Raw genomic sequence first — 18,398 nt, 5'->3', positions numbered from 1 at the left:
AAAATATATGTAAATTTGTTATTAACTTCAGACACATTTTGATTAGGAGTGGCTGCAAAAAGTTTCTAAAAGGGTGGCTGATAATCTTATTGGGGAGCACCAAAACAAAGTTTGATTATTACAATTTCTAGAGTTAAAACAGAATGTGGACTGCTACTGATGTTAGGAATTAGCATATGAGATAAATAATCAGCAGGTCAGTCTTTATGTATAAGGGGACTTTTCAGATATAACAAGGGCAACATAAAGGGATTTTTTTTTTAGATAAGTTAATTTGAAAGCGATCAAAAAATCTAACAAAAAGAAGGTTAAACTAGAAAAAACCCCAAAGATTAATCCTAAGCTAAAACTATTCTATAGAAAATAAAAGTACATACTTGTAAAAACTCTTAACTTATCACGTATTTTATTTTATTTTTTTTCTAAACATATATAAGGATAGGAATTCCTAAAGGAAACTATTTCTTTTAGTTGGGGCAGCGCCCCCTTGCTCCCCCCCTTAGTATCAACTCTGAGTTCGGTCTATATCTAAGCTCTGGAGTCCTCCTGTTTAGGATATATCCAGGCGTTCACAGCAACCACGACATTTATTTCCTATCTCCTCCCCCGAGCTGTCAAAATAGAGGCGCTTACTAAGAGGAGAACGTCACATCCCCTTGACCCTCCAATCACCTCAGGGTCCCATTTGATTGGAAGGCGGCAAAGGCTTTAATCTCGGACTAATTCAGTTGCTTTTGAAGTGAAAATCCCTAGCAGATCGTGCTTCGGGAGTACAGAGCGAGGACCTGCAGACAGACGCGCACACAAGGGGCGCTGCGCTTTCGGTGAAGGACGCAGCCACGGATGTGCGATAACCACTGCTCTCTTTTCCTTCCAAGCTGCCGCGCCTTGCAGTCTGCTCTCTAACCAAGGATTACACATCACTAAGGCGTCTACGACCGTTTTCCCTCAACAGAAAGAGACTCATTGCTTCCATTTTTTCTCTTTTTTTTGTGCGCGCTGGTTTTTCTTAATGAATCTGATGAATGCATTGCCGTTTCATTCCCTGACTGTTGGGACATGATCACGTCGCCCTCGGCGTCTGCTCTGAAAAATAGTGAAATTTGTGTGGTGTGGGAAAGCAGCAGTGCTCGGAATAGCAGCATCAACAAGCCTTTTCTTCACTCCGCACCTCCGTCCGATCCACTACGGCAAGCGAACAGACTTCCCATCAAGGTTTTGAAAATGCTCACGGCACGATCGGGACACATTCTGCACCCGGAGTATCTACAGCCTCTGCCTTCAACCCCAGTCAGTCCGATCGAGGTAAGATGACATATATTTTACAATAAAGGTATATCTAGCTGATCGTAATGATTGCTTTAAATATTTCAGCATAAATCTGTGATAGTCTGTTAAACGCTTTCATTTTCTCCACATGAGAGTTAAAAGTTTAAAGGAGAAATTTAAAGGATTTTATTTCTTACAATCGTTTTATGTCATTATTTACAGCTCGATGCCAAGAAAAGTCCTTTGGCTTTGCTGGCGCAGACCTGCTCTCAGATCGGTAAGCCGGACCCGCCGCCCTCTTCCAAACTCTCCTCCGTTACGCCGAACGGATCTAGCGAGAAGGAATCTAAATCTGGCCCCTTGAAGCTGAGCGACATCGGCGTGGACGACAAATCCAGCTTCAAACCCTATTCCAAGCCGACCGACAAGAAGGACTCGTCCTCCGGGGTCTCTGCCGGAGAGAAGTCTGGTTTCCGAGTGCCGAGCGCCACCTGCCAGCCGTTCACGCCGCGGACGGGCAGCCCCAACTCCAGCACCTCCGCCTCTCCCATGCCGACGGAGGGGAAATGCGGGGAGAGGGACGACAAGAAGGAGTCTGATTGTAATAAAAACGGCACAGGAGACGGCACCGGCACCACCAGCCACAGCAGGATAAGCGTGAGCTGCGGTGGGATTAACGTGGAGGTCAACCAGCACCAAGAAGCGACCCCTGGCACCAAAACCTCATCCTCATCATCCTCGGAGTCTTCCTCTGTGACTTCCGTATCCTCCGCATCAGTTCTCGGCTCGGGACTTGTGGCGCCGGTTTCCCCTTATAAACCAGGACAGACAGTGTTCCCTTTGCCCCCTGCTGGCATGACCTACCCGGGTAGTTTGGCCGGGGCCTATGCTGGTTACCCTCAGCACTTCCTGCCCCATGGAGGAAGCTTGGTAAACGCACAGCTGGCCAGCTCTCTGGGCTGCAGTAAGGCTGGCTCCAGCCCCTTAGCCGGAGCTTCTCCTCCGTCCATAATGTCAGCCAGCCTGTGCAGAGATCCATACTGTCTCAGTTACCATTGTGCTAGTCACTTAGCGGGCGCAGCCGGTGCGTCCTGTACGCACGACTCCGCGGCTGCAGCCGCTGCCAGCGCGCTAAAATCCAGCTACCCTCTAATGTATCCAACACACCCCATGCACGGCGTTCACTCCACGGCTCCGTCCTTCAGCGGACACCCCCTGTACCCTTACGGATTCATGCTCCCTAACGACCCTCTCCCACATGTTTGCAATTGGGTGTCGGCAAATGGACCGTGTGACAAGCGCTTCTCCAGCTCAGAGGAGCTCCTGAACCACCTGAGGACACACACCGCTTTTACCGGGGCGGAGAAGTTGATATCAGGCTACCCTGGCTCTTCATCACTGGCCAGCGCTGCAGCAGCGGCCATGGCCTGCCATATGCACATGCCACCATCAGGAGCCCCAGGGAGCCCCGGGACTTTGGCCCTAAGGAGCCCGCACCATGCGTTAGGACTCAGCAGCCGCTACCACCCATACTCTAAAAGTCCCTTACCGACCCCCGGCGCCCCTGTTCCGGTCCCTGCAGCCACCGGCCCCTATTACTCTCCTTATGCACTGTATGGACAGAGACTCACCACAGCGTCAGCGCTGGGATATCAGTGAGGAGGAAAATGACTGAAAAGTTTATAATACTAAGAATGCAAATATAAAGACTTTTATATTAACTGCGCTAAACTTTTGGACGGGATCCATGGACTTGAACTGTATTTATTTATATGTTGGGCTTAAAACAGGCGGTAACAGCTGCGTTATGGGAGAAAAAAAATATCTGAGCAAGTCAAAAAGTGCATTATGTTGAAGCTGAACTCTATAGGTGAAAATGAAAACACGCATTATGTTAGAAAACCTAACGAACGTAGGGATCTTTCATTTCGATGTTCATTTCAAATTGCTATATGATTGTATTTGTTCTTATTTAATGTCCCATCGAGGAAAAAAAATAATAATTTACATGCATGTCTGTTTCTTAAAATTTCAAAACATGTCAACATTTAAATTGCCGTTATTTTTCAGGTGATGGAAAGAGAAATTGGTATTTTTTTGTATGTATTCTGGGCAAAAAAAAAAAAAAAAAAGAAGCAGTTCTGTTCCGTATGTTGTGCCTCCTTTTTCTTGAACGCCTGTTTTTTTTTAGCTCATAAAGTGCACAAAAACGAGGAGAAACGTCACATTTTCTGTATATTTCACATAATTTGTTTTACCCGCCTGTTAATTATTGGCCTCGAGGAAAAATAATTGCAACATTTCCACTCTCAGGCCTTTAGTTGTCAATGCTTTTATAAAGAAAAAAATATTTCTATCTTTCTTTACTTTATTTGCTTAAAATAACATCATGAAGCGGATATTGATTAATTCATCTCAATACATTATTTAGAGAAAATCAGGTTTATCACTCAAAAAACAAGTTTAATGCCCCTGAAAAAAATCAACAAGAGTGTAAATTTACCAAAATATTTTTTTCCCATTCCCAGAGCTTAAAAAGCCAAATCCGTGTGTTTTTAGCAAGATAAATGCAATTAAAAATATATAGGATTTTACTGACTATAGAATTAAACGCAGTCACCGTTTCATACGTTTTTAACATGTTAATATTCGTTTGATTTGATTTTTATTCCTTTATTTTTGTATTTTTTTTTGTTTGTTTTCTTTGCTAATTTGACTGGTGTAAGTTTTATGCAAAGGAATATACTTTGTTGTTCCTTATTGGGTGACATGAATTAGTTTGCGTTTATTTCACCCGCTTGTAAATCCAATGTGGACGCAAAGAAATGTGCAATTAAAGCAACCTAAATTGTGCAGAATTTGTTTGATTTTCACGCGTGTCAGCTGTTACAGTTCTAATGCACGATCACCAACAGCTTGAATTACATGTTTGATTTAATCATAGAGCAGATTGCGAAAAGGATTTAGTCAATTTAAATGTTATACAATGGTGCAACGGAAACCCTTTCAAAAAATGATGGTTTATCCGCTGTTCATGCGAGAAAATGGGTGTTTATGGGCAGAATCTTGCAATCCTTTTAGTTTTTTGTTTGTTTTACAGTTGCAGTCATCATGATTAACAAAAATTGGGATATTTTTTTTTCTTTTGGTGCAATGGTTAGTCACGCAAAAAAAAAAAAAAAAAAAGACTCTCCTCACTGCTGCCCATATAAGGCCCACACGCGTCCTAAACTGATGTAATGACGGTGAAAAGGGAGCAATTTCCATTTTTACCCACATCATGGTGGCTGTGCTCGGAGGTCCCCGGTGGAAGGCAATTTATCATGTGCCCCTCCCCCTGGCCCCTGTCACTGGAGGAACAGGCAGGCACATGTGTGCATGAATTACCGAGCCTCCCACCTCCCCACCAGCCCTCCCTCTCCCTCTCCGCCTTAACGGCAGAGATTTGACACACAGAGGAGAGACAACATGGGGGGATTAGAGTATGCAGGAGGGCTAAAGTACATATTCACTTTGTCCATCAACGCCTGAAAGTGCTTAGGTGTGCACTGAGCGCAGCTGAACAGCAGAAAAAAAAATCTTTCAAAAACCCAGAAGTGGTCGCTGCAGGTATAAGAAGTATATTTTAGTGTCGATATTCAGTATGCAGCAGGGAATTTTCTAACTAATTTAATAATCTGTTTGAACACGAGTTTATGCCATTTTTACTCTTCATCTTAGTTGTGAGGAAGGTTTTTTCTTTTTTTTTTCTCCACATGCAGTAAGAGTTTTAGTGTTTTGGTGAAACGGGTGTAAAACTATAAAAATATGCAGGCATCACGGAAAAAAAAAGATGGGTAAATATTTATAATAAATAATCTTTTATTCCAATGGCAGCATAACACCAATTATTTCCTCTAAAAATCCTAACTTTCGTATGGCTTCTCTCAATTGTTGATGAAAACAGCATAGTTTTAAGAAAATGTTTTTATTTTTATTTGGGGACATCAAAGTATTTGGTGGCACATTTTTTGGGGCTCTTACTAATTTATTTGAAATAAATGCACCAAACTTTTTTTTTTATTATACTTTAGTTTTGTAAGTTTCTTTCTTTTTTCTTTTTTTTTTGTGCATTATAAATATGAAAAGACATAGACAAGGGCTCCTTTCAACAGCCCCTATCCCACTAGGCAGATGGTTGACTCATATTTTTCTTACCAGCATGCACTTTGAGGCAGATTCTGAAACGGGTTAAAAATAATCTACAAAACTCTCTGTCAAAGGAAAGCCATTCACAGTAACTCTTGGAATTAAGTGTTTTTCAGGACGTAAAGTTAAAATATACACATTGGTCTTATAAAACTAAGAGAAAGCTTTTTGGTAAGAAATACTTCTTGAATGAAACAAATTATTGAAAAAAAAGACAATTTTGGCCATTCATTATTACATTATGGGTGCATTATATCAATAGAATAAAACATTTGTCTTTTTTCGCATCATTAATAAAGGTACCAACAACGTAAATCATCATTATGAAAGGTACCAACAAAGTAAATCATAACTATAAGTGAAGCTTAACAGAAAAAAATGCCAGTTCACATATTGTAAGAGAGATTAAAAAGATAGTTGTCCCATTCCTTTTACCCGGGTCATTTGCTCATTCTTGTCTCACAGTTAAGCTCTTGCATGTTCAGCTGTCTAAGCTGCAGTGATGATAAAACACAGGCAGTAAAACATTAAAGAAAATCTAAACCATATGGGAATGTGCATTCTTTATATATACTGTGATTCTTTTGTTCAAGACCAGAAGCAACCCTCTTCAGAATTGTAGGATGTCCATAGAGAATGGCATCGCATGAAAACCTGCCAGTACATCTGGCGAAAGGGGGGGTTGAGGGGGACTTGGTCCAGGACGTGACTCACACACACCTAACCCCATGCTGAATTACCAGCACTAAAGCTGTCATTAGTGGGTGTATGGTAAAATATAAAGACACCATGTCATCAGTGGTGGTAAATCTATAGCTTGACAGCTGTGTCAATAAGAAGAAACAGCTTTAAAGTTGAACCCCATGGCAGACATAAGTCAAAAAGGGATAATTATCTTGAATGTACAGTACAAGCAAAAAATTAACATGCCCTGATGGCCTTTAAATCCTTCTTCTTACAAGAACAGATGCAGCAAACCGTTTTAAAAATCTTTTAAATAATAATTTAAAGTGCTTTTCCATGAACATACATGCCCAAAGCATTAGGTTAACTGTCTCCAAAAAGTTGCAGCTCAACCAGAAACTTTAGAAGGCCACCTTTCCAGCTTCTAACCGGTTTGAACCACTGCTTAGCAGATTTTTTATTGGCTTTGTCCACATATTTTCATTTAGGTCAAGATCATTCCAAAATTGTGGCTCTTGTGTGTTTTTTCTGGATCATTCTCCTGTTTAAATACTTAAATTTGTCCATGTTTTAGCCACTAAGGTCCTGACTTGAGGTAAAGAATTTGGAGGTAGTTCCTTTTCTCCGATTTTGCTCCAAAGTAAGGTGCTGCCACCTCATTGTTTGACAGCTGGTACAATGCTCAAGTTAAAAAAACCTAAACTTAAGAATAAGTTGAGCCCTTATGTTTTTTTATTTTTATCTTAAGATAAAATATTTTTAAGAGAAAAATTGGCTTGTCCATGAGGATAGTTGATTAAAAAATTGTTAAAAATCAGTTGATCTTAAAGGCATCTATTGTGCAGCAAAAGGGGTATGCATCCTGTTTTCCGATGTCACTTCTCTGAACAGTAAAACTACTACTTTAATATGTTTCAGTTTCGGTTTTAGTTGTTGAGGGATATTCTTAAACAAACTGACTGGTATCCTTTACACTCTTTACAGTCTGGGCTTAAGTTACTGAAACCCTGGTATAGCTAAATGTTGAGGACAGGGACCTCAAACATTTTAAAAGTAGTTTTGGAATGACAAACATCCTTCTGGAATGATCTGCACAAAGTTTTGACTTTTAACTTTTTAAAATTGTCATTGTATAGGTTTTTAGTTCTTGTATGCAAATCTGCAGCTGACCTTGTGATTTCAATATAAAGAAAAATGGATTAAGCTTAGAGTAAACTCTCAAATGTTATTATATAAAATATCTGATTTATGGTGGTGCAGGCTTTTATAACTGTCCCCAGCTTGGTGATTGTAAAATTAAGTCATAAAGTGAGCAGCAGGATAAAAAAGCCTCTCTGCTATAAACAGATCAAATGCTTCAGGGAAATCTCCACAAAACCTGTCTTTCATGGAATGAATCAGAAGAAAACCAACACATTATTTGGTCATATCCATCATCACCAAAAAACAAAACAACAACCTTGCTCTGATTGAGTAATATTAGAATGCAGTCCCCAACTGAGCACTGTAATGGAGGTAATTTGGCTCTCGAAAAATCTGTGCCAAGTAAGACAGGAATCCCTCCCAGCTCTCCTGCTCATGGTTACCCTCCTCATTGATTTACAAATGTAAAAGTGCTTATCTAGGTGATGTGCAAGAGGCAGTGGTGCTGATCTATTCGTGCCACTCAGATCTCTAACCAGCGAGACACTTTCTTGTACTTAGACAGCCTAATTAAGGTCATTTCTGTCCGCTCAGGGATCTCCAGTGCACTGGGGGTATTTTAGTGTTCAGATAATTTCCCCATTTTCTGATTCTGAAAAAGAATATTTTATGGAAATGCACCCTTATTCCAGGCACCTTAATGGAGCACGTTGGAGTAGTGTGTGAGCTGATGAGGTTGTTGCCTGTCATTGGTGAATAGAGAAAGCAGAGGAAATCTCGGGGATATGCTCAGCTCCAAAGGGCTGTTTGAGTCCATTTGAAATCAGCTATGTCAAGGTAGTTTGTCTTTAGTGTATTCCAACTTGCAACTGCAAGGTTATTCAGTGTGGACACAGAAAAAAAGCATTAAAGAGTAAAATACTTGCCTCGCTACTGAGTCAAAAGTCAAAGCTAGACTTCTCCAACGTCAGTAAAGATTTACTCTGCCTGTTTAGTTGATAGTTTTGTTGTTTTTGTTATTCTTTTTTAACTACTCGATTATTCACTCAACCAAATAGTTTCTGTCTCCAGTTATTTTCTCCCTTTCCAGAGAAAAGCTTGCTCGTCCTACATGTCAACTACTACGTTATTTCAATGGGTGTGGACCACCAATTACGGTGACCACAAAAATATTGCAACTGCACAAATATATGTCTTTTGTAGCAGTACATGGAGCTATAACCATGAGTGAGTTCCCCTCCATGTGATTTGTCTTTCATGCTGCAATAGGTGACATCATTAATAAACAGTGCACATTCCTTTATGCAAACCAAAAACCAAAACAAGGGTCTTGGAATTTAATGTGGAGATTATTTAGCCAAAAGAAAGAAAAGTGATGCTTTTTCTCAATAATAATATAAACATAACAGGAAATTGTAGCATTAAAAACTTTAATGAGCATCTCATTTTAAAAATTTTCCAATAACAGCTAGATTGATTAATTCTATTGAACCCAACAAATGACACTACAAAGAATAAGGATATGTGCTAAAGCAAGCCTCTGGGATTTATAGTCCTGTGGAGTCAATCTGCTGGCTTTTAAGGGGGCTAGGGATCAGTATATGACTCTATGACCTTATCTTTAGTGAAAAATCTTATTTAGTTTGCTTGATCCAAAAAATGTAAAAATAAAACTGTAAAAATAATGACTGGATGAAACAAGTTCAAGCAAATTCCTGTGGGTAATTTCAAAGGAAATCACAAACTACAGTACGGTGGGCTTGTGCTTGTGCTAAAGTTAGGGTTGGTAATCGTGTTCAAAAAATACTTGTTGTTATATTGAGTTAAATGATCATTCCATCCTGAGATAAGTCACTACCTTATGTATTCAGAAAAAGGAACAAAAAACAGACGTCTGTGAGAGCTGCAAGCCTGTAAAAACTCTGACCAATCCCTCCTGTTCGGTCCGAACGGAAAAACCAATCAGACGCATTCATCTCTGTCCCTCCCCCAAGTGCTTGTGAGATCTTGCTAACCCTCAAACGTTAATACGGTAACCAAAGCTTTAAGTTGCTGAAGATTATTTATATTCCATCAGTGGTGTCCATGCCCTTTGACAAAGGATGCCAATTGTGTGTTGATGTAATTATTATTTCCATTACTGCAATTACTGAACCCATTTACACTTCAGATGACAACCATTTTTTCTGTCTTCTGGAACATTGCAAAACATAAATGGGCAAACTAGGAAACTTTACTGCAATAACAAGATAAATATAACGTGGCAGCATAGGGATATTTGTTTTGACAAATATATATATATATATATATATATATATATATATATATATATATATATATATATATATATATATATATATATATATTTGAAGTAAAAAAAACAACTGAAGAAAAAGTAAATAGTATGTTTTTATAATTTTCCATTTCAGTCAATGAAGTAAAGATNAAAAGTAAATAGTATGTTTTTATAATTTTCCATTTCAGTCAATGAAGTAAAGATGAAGTAATCAATTAGTGATTTCAAAAAAACATCCATCCATCTATACCAGGGGACAGCAACCCAAAATGTTTAAAGAGCCATACTGGACCAAAAAACAGATCTGGCTGGAGCCCCAAAACTTTCAAAGGCTTGTAGAAGCCTCCTAAGGGTATATTAACCCACAGTCTTAAAAACATAAACAAAATACAATAATACAAAAACATTCATGATTAAATGTTTATTTTTCGTGCAGCACATCCTGGAGAAAATTACACCATGTGACTAATCAGCTGTACGATATTTAGTGCTTTACGTTTAACTTCCATAACAATATTAATGTTATGTTTTCTTGAATCATTGCAATTATAGAAATACAATAAAGAAATCTGATTTTTGGTCTTATTTTTATATTGACAATAAAAAAAATGGAATGTACATAAGAGGACTTCTGTAATCCACTTTTTTCAGCCTAATCGGGGCAACAGTGCAATAAAACGTAGCCTGCAAGAGCAGTATTTTGATAAGGTAAGTAGGCTATATAAACAAAAATTAGACAATATTAATAAAATACAGCACACCCACTAGTTTGTTTACAACAGCAATCTGCCTGGCACCTTGCTACTCTGAAACTTGTTGCAGGCTATGACGCAAATTTCTTGATAGAAATGTTTAAATGTATTATATTCATCTTTTCCCATTTTGTCTGCTTTGAAAAAGCTCCAGTGAGCTGCAAGGGGGCGCTAAAGAGCCGCATGCAGCTCTGTAGCTGTGAGCTGCCGACCCCCGATCTACACCTCTGTAGTAATAGTGCTTGGTTCACATGGTCAGATTTTAAAATTATCAGTTGATTTCCAAAACCTAGTAAACCCCAAAATCATATATGTAGCAGGTTTGGTCCTACAGTATGGTCGCACTTCAGGCAGTCATGCCAGTTTTGACCAAGTGGTTCGAGCAGCAGGCTTGCATTCTGAACAAGGCTAAAGTCGCTGTTTTGGTCCTCACAGACTGCCATTCTGGGTCCCTGAGCAAGACCCTTATCCCCTATATTCATTTCTAACTGCTCCCTCATTAATTCCTTCCTTTTTAATTTTCTTATCATGAATAACACGTTTGATTATTGTTAACACAACCGATTCACATGCTTGCATGCCTGTTATTTAGCCATTAATGGAAATCAGGTGTGCTGGAGCAAGGAAACATCTGGCCCTTGAGGAGTGAGTTTGGACACCGTTGACATAGAACAAGATCAAAGGTTCTATTTTATATAACATGCTAGCAACTTTTGACTTTTTTGTAGCCTGGCCAACCTGACTGATGTGACATATTTATGGCTATCAGTGCGGTTAAGAGCTAATACAGCTTGATTCCAAAGGTGGGTCAAACAGGATCAGCCTTTATCAGGTTATAACCAATCAGATAATCATACCTAACTGTAAGACCCACTGCTCATCCCCGCAATTATCCAATTATCCTGCGCTCAGGATCTTTGGCACTAACTACTTTGACTGCATTGTTCCAAACCTATTTTGGGTGGAATTACGTCTTCACTTAGGGTGAGTTACCCTTTAAGCTTATGATAAAACTTTCTTTGTGAAGTATTGAATCAAAGTCAAGGAAAAAGCTAATAAATTTCTATAGTACATTTCAGTGGCAAAAAAATTAAAAGTGCTGTACATGTGAATAAAAGAAAAGGAAAAGTATATTGCAGTTGATTAAAGACAACACATATAATATATTGAGAATCAAATTGAATAATGAAATTAAGATGATTCTAAAAAAATTGAAGGAAAGTTAGTCTGAAATCCTAGCTAATTACGTTAACATATCACAGTCACTCTAAACATATTCTTAATCTTGATTTTAAGCAATTAAAATGTTTTTAGACCTTTTACGGTTTTCTGGGAGTTTATTCCTGATATGTGGAGTATAAGAACTAAAATCCACTTCTCCATGTTTGGTTTTGGGTATACAAAGTAGATTTGAGCACAAGGCTGATGCGTCTGGGCTTTTAATACACAAACAACACATCTGTAATGTACTCAGGTGCTAAGCTATTCTGTGGTTTAAGAACAATGAAACATATTTTAAAGTATATTATCTGAGTTACTGGGGTGATGTGCTTCACTTTCTTTTTTTTAAGTGAGGACAAAGGCAGCAGGAACAACTGCCTAGTTTAACTTTTAGGCAGACCTGTGAGGACGTTGTTGCAGTGATTAATTCTACTAAAGATGAATTAGTTTTTCAACATCCTGCTGACACATCAGTCCTTAAATCCTGGTGATGTTCTTTAGGTGATATCAGGTTTATTTAGTCTTTTGAAGGTTCAGGTTTGAGTCCATCACTACAATCAGATTTTAAGCCTAATTGATTTCTAGCTGTATTAGCTTAAGCTAATCTCTGAATGTGCTTTCTTTTAGTCCCAAAAATTCAGTTTTGCTTTGATTCCGCTAAAGAAAAGATTGGCACATCCAGATGCTTGAATGGAACATATAGCTCTGCTTCATCTGCATATTAATGGAAACTTATGTTATTGTTTATTTATCTGCATTACAGTAAGGGAGCATGTGCATTTTGAATAGGAGGGCCCCTTTGATGGAGTCTTTGGGAAATGATTTTGGTGGTCACTGGTGTAAATTTACCTACTCACAAAAAAGTCACTGCCTTCAAGAAGGATTTAAACCAGACCAGTTTTCCATGTGCTCTAATAAAATGGAGTGATCCACAATGTTTAATGCTGCACCAAGGTCTAATGATACCAGCACTGTGGTTCTTTCACAGTCTGTAATTATATGAATGTTACTGAACACCTTTACGAGGACAGTCTCTGTGCTGTGGTGAGCATGGAAGCCTGACAAGTAGACTTCAAACTGATTGATTAGTGTTTAACTGTTAAAACACAGCTTTTTCAATAATGCTACTAATGATGAACGGGAGGTTTGAGAAAGGCCTATGGTTCTGCAGGAGCAGCTTTTCAATGGTAGTCTATTACAAGTATCTATCTATCTATCTATCTATCTATCTATCATATAAACAGTTTATTCATAATAACACTAATACACTGTGGTGTCTCCACAAAGTAATTCCTTGCTTGGCACTGTAGATGCAATTCATCTCAATAACTTTTGAGGGAGGAAGGGTGGAATGGAATTAAAGGACTGTAGAGATCTAAAGGTAGTTTTAAAGCCTATATATTGATGTTATTCTCAAATAATCAGTAGGGTTCAATATAGAGTTTAGAAAAAAAGGAAATACCTGCATTTCTGTATTTCTCTTGTTTGCATGCAAATGTTTTATATTTTCGAATGTAACAGACACAATAAAGCAGTGTTTTTACAAGAATAAGAGAATTAGAAGCAGCCAATGGTTGTGCTGAATGTTCTGATTATATTTTGTAGTTTGTATTCATTTTGGGATATTTTGTAATGTTATGAAAAATAGTTTTTCCTATCATGTTGCTTTTTTGATTAAACAGAAAGCCAATCTGCAACACTGAATTTTTTCTAATTTGGTGTTTTACATTGCATTCAGCTTTTTCGGAAATGCTTTTAGAATGGACAGACATTATGATAATATATATTTTTTTTACACATGGAAACTATTTTCTCGCATAAGGAATATATTATCTTCTTTAGTCTATGTTGCACTGCTGAGCCAAATTTCTCACCTCAGCAGCTGTTTGCAAACCTGTGAAGTATCACGTGGGAACATTAATAGTTCTTTGTGCAGTGTTGATATTCCACAGGACCATTATGCAGTTTAAAAAACTCAGAAGTCTCAGGACTTATTGTATACAGAGAAGAAGAAAGTGTAGGTTATACTTCACCATGATATCCTCCAGAGCATCCTGGTTGGAGCCAAGTGTGAAAACAGCAATATATAACTCCTGTGTGATTTATGAGAGATATATTTATCATGTTGATATAAACTATTCAACTATTACCAGCTTCCATGTTACGCCAGCAATTTATCCATGTCAGCAGACCAAACAAACTCTAGAGCCCAATTCAAAGCCAGCTCTAAACCTTTCTCTGTCTTTGCTGGTATTGCTCATAAAAGAAACTGAATTAGCTCAATCAAATGTTGCAGGGAATAATGTTGGCATATGTACTATAGAGAAGAGTTATTTGATAGGTACTCTGGTGCATCTTAGGGTTCAATATGACACAACAAAACCTGAGTACATTAATAATTTTTCCTTGTTTGTATGTTGCCTTGCAGAAAGGCTAGGGGAAATAATGCAAATGTATTGTAGTAACTGTATCGTTTTTATATAAGCGGTGTACTGTATATATGTTTAAATGGGTGTATATAAAACAGCATAGAAAATAAAAATTTTCTGACTCATTGTTTTTTGCTTATGTATTTGGTTCCACCATTTGAATGGGAGAATTATCTTTTCTGTTCAAATGTATACAATTTAGAGGGTCCTAAAATATCCTAATGGGCTGGTACAAAAAAATACATAACACAGGCTCTCTGGGCTGGATTGAAAGATATGAATTATGACTTGGAGTCAGATTGTTTCTAAACAATTAGAAACCTTCCACATTATGTATACATTCCTTGAATTACTGAATAAACTGTTTATTTGTAGTGTACACGACAAGTCCAGATGGCCTGTCAGGTACTACATGTGTCGCCTCAGGCAGTAGACATAGCTACACTTTATGCATAACAATGGGAGCAAGACATAAGCTCAGGTCTATCATATTAGAGTAGCTTAGATGTTTCAAATATGTCAAAATGGAAAGGGCTTGTAGAATTAAATATGTTGACACAAACTTTTATTCAGTATAGATAAGGGGCTAAAACAGATACGGACTGAATTTCTCACATTTATTGTGAAAGCTTGCTTCAAATTAACTGTTCAAAACACCTGCCAAACAGTCTGATGTTTAAGTCTGGAAGAGTACATTTTTCTGGTTAATGGTAGCTGAAAGAAATTACAAGTTATTTAGGATTATGAGAGAACAAGCACACACAAGATGAGCAGTCAATCAAAAAATAAACAGATGAAATAAGAAAAAACTGTCACAATCATAATTCTCAACACGAACAAAGTGGGAAAGACAAGTTAGGAGATCTTTTGAACCCTTGCGTAAATAAGAGGAATCAGGCGTCAAACATCGAGGTAATAACTGATGTTATGACTTGGCATTTGCTCTGACATGCATTTGAGACGGGAACATTAAAAGATATCCACCATTTGACAGTTATCACAGTTTCCTCAGGCAAGAAGGATTCTCAATTTGATGAGTGTGTCAGTCACACTGAAGGCTGTCGACAAGCCAGATCTTTCAGCACAGACATTCAGGAATAACTAACACTTCTCAAGAATTACAACTGGAATACTTGAATAGCTGTGTGAAGCAGCGATGATTGTGGCTTAACTCAAAGATGTTTAAAAAAACCTAAAAAAAAAAATGAAATCAGCAAGAACAAATTTTACTTATATTTCCCCACATCCCATTGATGCCTTTTGGTCGATTTTATGTCTCTGCAAGTGTCACTATTGAGCATACTTTTAAATTTACTACACATTGGAGAGATCTTATTCAAGGTTCTGAATGTATTGAATAACAATTGTAGACGGCATAAGATTTATAAGAAGTAGCCTTAGCTGCTTCTTCCAGTTCACATGAGCTGCCTACCCTGTCTGCCTGTGGAGTATAATCATACAAATTCTCAAAATGGATCAGTCATAATCAACTTTGGTGAATTAGTTGTGACTGAAGTTGACAGGGCTGTGGAGAGAATGGTAGACGACATGGGGTTTTAAATGCCAAACTCAGCACTAAGCGCGAATAGCCTCTCTGTTTGCATTTTTCACTGCAGTATGTGCCACGTTCAGTATATGACACTCATAATGATTTACGTCCCTCTTCTGGATAAATAGTTTACAGAGATACGACTCTCAGTGCTTTTAATGGTAACTGTATAGACCTGCCTGCCTTTAAAATGTCTTACAAAAAAGCCAGTCAAGTGCTTGGATGGATGGGATACCCCTTAGAGCCGATTAATAAGGCTGCTGAGTCCTTCAGTCCAAACAGGTTTCAGGAAATGTCCGGTAACCATAAGCAGCTGGTTGGGGTTGTGTGCTTTGTATGGATATCTGAATAGAGCTCAGTCCAGGGAAACACTAGTAATAAGCATGATCTCATAAAGAAAAGATCTAGAGTAAATTTTATATCAGTGATTTATGCACAATATTCACAATGGCAGGCACTATTGTAAAATATGAATGGGCCGGTATTTTGGGTAAATGTTTGTGTTTGCCCGTTTAAATAAAAGTTCAAAGAGATGTATTGTTGGTTCTTTATGGACAGCGAGTCTGTTGGTGTGCAAACAAAGACCAAGAGCATTAGTCATTGCTGTGTTTTCAAACTTCATTTCACAGATGCTAGCAACTAAAAGGAGTTGACCTTTTGACTAGTATTCTCTGTCAATGTTTAATATATCTGGCAGGTGAATGAAAATGTGCAAAAGAGACCTTATGGGCAAACAACCATCAATTTTTACTTTAGAATATGAAGGGGAATCTTTTCTTTTCAATCAATACATACTTTCGTTCAGTTGATGTGATGATTATTTCTTTTTATTTACCATTAAAAAAAACTTAAGCTTTTGGACTGGTTAGTTTAAGAGGAATTTCTCTACTAGCTTTATTACAGCTAGAGACTTTCTTCTTTGTAAAATAAGTCTGGGTCAGTCGGGACAGAGATCATCCATGGTCATCAGTATTCAGGTCTATCTTTATAGATTCTACATGGAAATAAGGTCTGGGCTTTGACACTGACACTGCAGCATTTAAGATGTATTACCTCTAACTGTCTTCACATTAACTCTCAACAGCTTCTCTGTCTTTGAAGAAAACCCCCCTTTCGCCACAATGCTGCCACATGGCATAGTGTGTTTAGGGGACATGCAGTGTAAGGTTACAGCCACATATTCTGTTTGCCATATATGAGAAAATTTATTTTTTTGTCTCTTTGTTGTGTGCAATGCTTGCACTCATTCACTGAGGCGAAATTTGTGAAATGCACAGCCTAATTTGTCCTCCTGACATATTCTTCCACCACAAATCTGGATCTCTGCAGTTCCTGCAAAGTTTGGGCTTTTTGGCTGCTTCTCAGATATATGCTCTTCTTTCAAAGGGTGTTCTTAGTTTTCTATGCTGTTTCTTCAATAATTTAGTTTTTGAAAACAGCACCCAATAATCTATCCATTCTCTAATAAAATAAATGTATTTTTTATCAACTGACATCTATAGGCAATAATTTGCACTGGATTTTATGAACCTTTTAGAATATGGGATAATTACAAAATTATTATTTTATTCTTAGTCCATTTCACTGCTTTCTATTCTTCCACACAAAATTTCAATAAAACCAAACAAATCCTAAGTCTTAATGTGTGACTGAAAAAGGAGAGGGAAATTTATACGATGGCCTAGTGTGAGTCTCCTCAGACTTCAGTGTCAACAAAATGTTTGAGAACCACTGCTTTTGACAGTCCAAAACTGTAGGGAGGCAGCAGGTATTTTCCAGTTCAGAGCTCAGCAAAGCCCAGCATGGCTTCGACAGGTTGAGTGCCTGCGTGCTTTCACTCTGGAGTGAACGAACAATATCCCCTTGTTCCTGGCGAAAAGAAAGGAGAATCAGTGTGACAGCTGTGAACAAATATCAAGATGATGGGGTAGTCAGCCATGTTAGATGCAAAATGCTTTTCCCCCCTTGTATCTTGCAGACTTCAAAGCTGTAACTGCTAATTTCATCTGTGAAAAGTGTGCTATGGTGTCTCATGGTAAAGTGCTCCACTGGCTGTCAGGGAATCGTTTTGGAGTTGGAAATGAACACGTATGAGGTTGAGAGGAAATCACATATTTGACAGTTTCTGCAAAATTAGACAAAAATGGATGCATTTTTTACGGCAATAATAAGGGGTGCACATTTTCTTTCTGTTTATTCCCCAGTTATTGATATGACACATTGAATATACTCATGTAAAATCTTTCTATACATACTCATTCCCATTCACATTTAATTGTATATTACACCATTAAAAAATACTTTTTTCTTTTCTGTCTTTCTTTATTAGTCTATGTTTTTTCTCTCCAGTCCCTGACTATGTTTGACTGAAACACACATTAAAATCCAGATGAATGCTGTAACCTTTCTGCACATTGCAAAGCCAGCACACAGCTGCCCTCTGTGCTTCCTGTGCACCATTTAATGGCTCATCCATCTCATCTGTTCAGCCAAATGTGCTTGTTGAAAAGTATCTGAACGTGCTTTCTGCCACAGATTTAATTTCCATACACACTGTCTAGTGTGATCCCCCTCCTATGTGGCGGCTAGTGTCTCAGTGGAATGAAAATCTGGCTCTTGGCCACAAAAAGTCCATCGTTTGGGTATCACACAGTTAGTAGTGCTTCCTGCAGCTATATTTATGTACTCCAACTGTATAGCATTTCATTGAAACCTGACCAGAGGGTGATTTGTCTCTATAAGAGTATGCCATTTACAAGCATCCATGCTGAGGAGGGACCCCAACCGGAGGACTTGTTAATAGCACACATCCAATTCACACCAGATGATGTCCAGAACAAACCAACATATGCTGAGAAAAGTGTCAA

The 18,398-nt window shown here is 38.2% G+C and overlaps 1 protein-coding gene across 1 annotated transcript; it reads left to right on the top strand.

Moving 5' to 3' along the window:
• Window positions 1-641: 641 nt before the first annotated feature.
• LOC107099671 (zinc finger protein 503) lies at window positions 642-5,090 on the top strand. Its single transcript, XM_015397931.1, has 2 exons — window positions 642-1,305; window positions 1,492-5,090. Exons 1-2 carry the CDS (start codon window positions 1,060-1,062, stop codon window positions 2,926-2,928), a joined length of 1,683 nt encoding a protein of 560 aa, XP_015253417.1. The 5' UTR covers window positions 642-1,059; the 3' UTR covers window positions 2,929-5,090.
• The last annotated feature ends 13,308 nt before the right edge of the window (window positions 5,091-18,398 follow it).

The sequence above is a fragment of the Cyprinodon variegatus genome, unplaced genomic scaffold (genome assembly GCF_000732505.1).
Source record: "Cyprinodon variegatus isolate N-32 unplaced genomic scaffold, C_variegatus-1.0 Scaffold1, whole genome shotgun sequence".
NCBI lineage: Eukaryota > Metazoa > Chordata > Actinopteri > Cyprinodontiformes > Cyprinodontidae > Cyprinodon > Cyprinodon variegatus.
The sequence above is the reverse complement of the archived record's forward strand: the minus strand, read 5'-3'. Positions and strand labels throughout refer to the sequence as shown.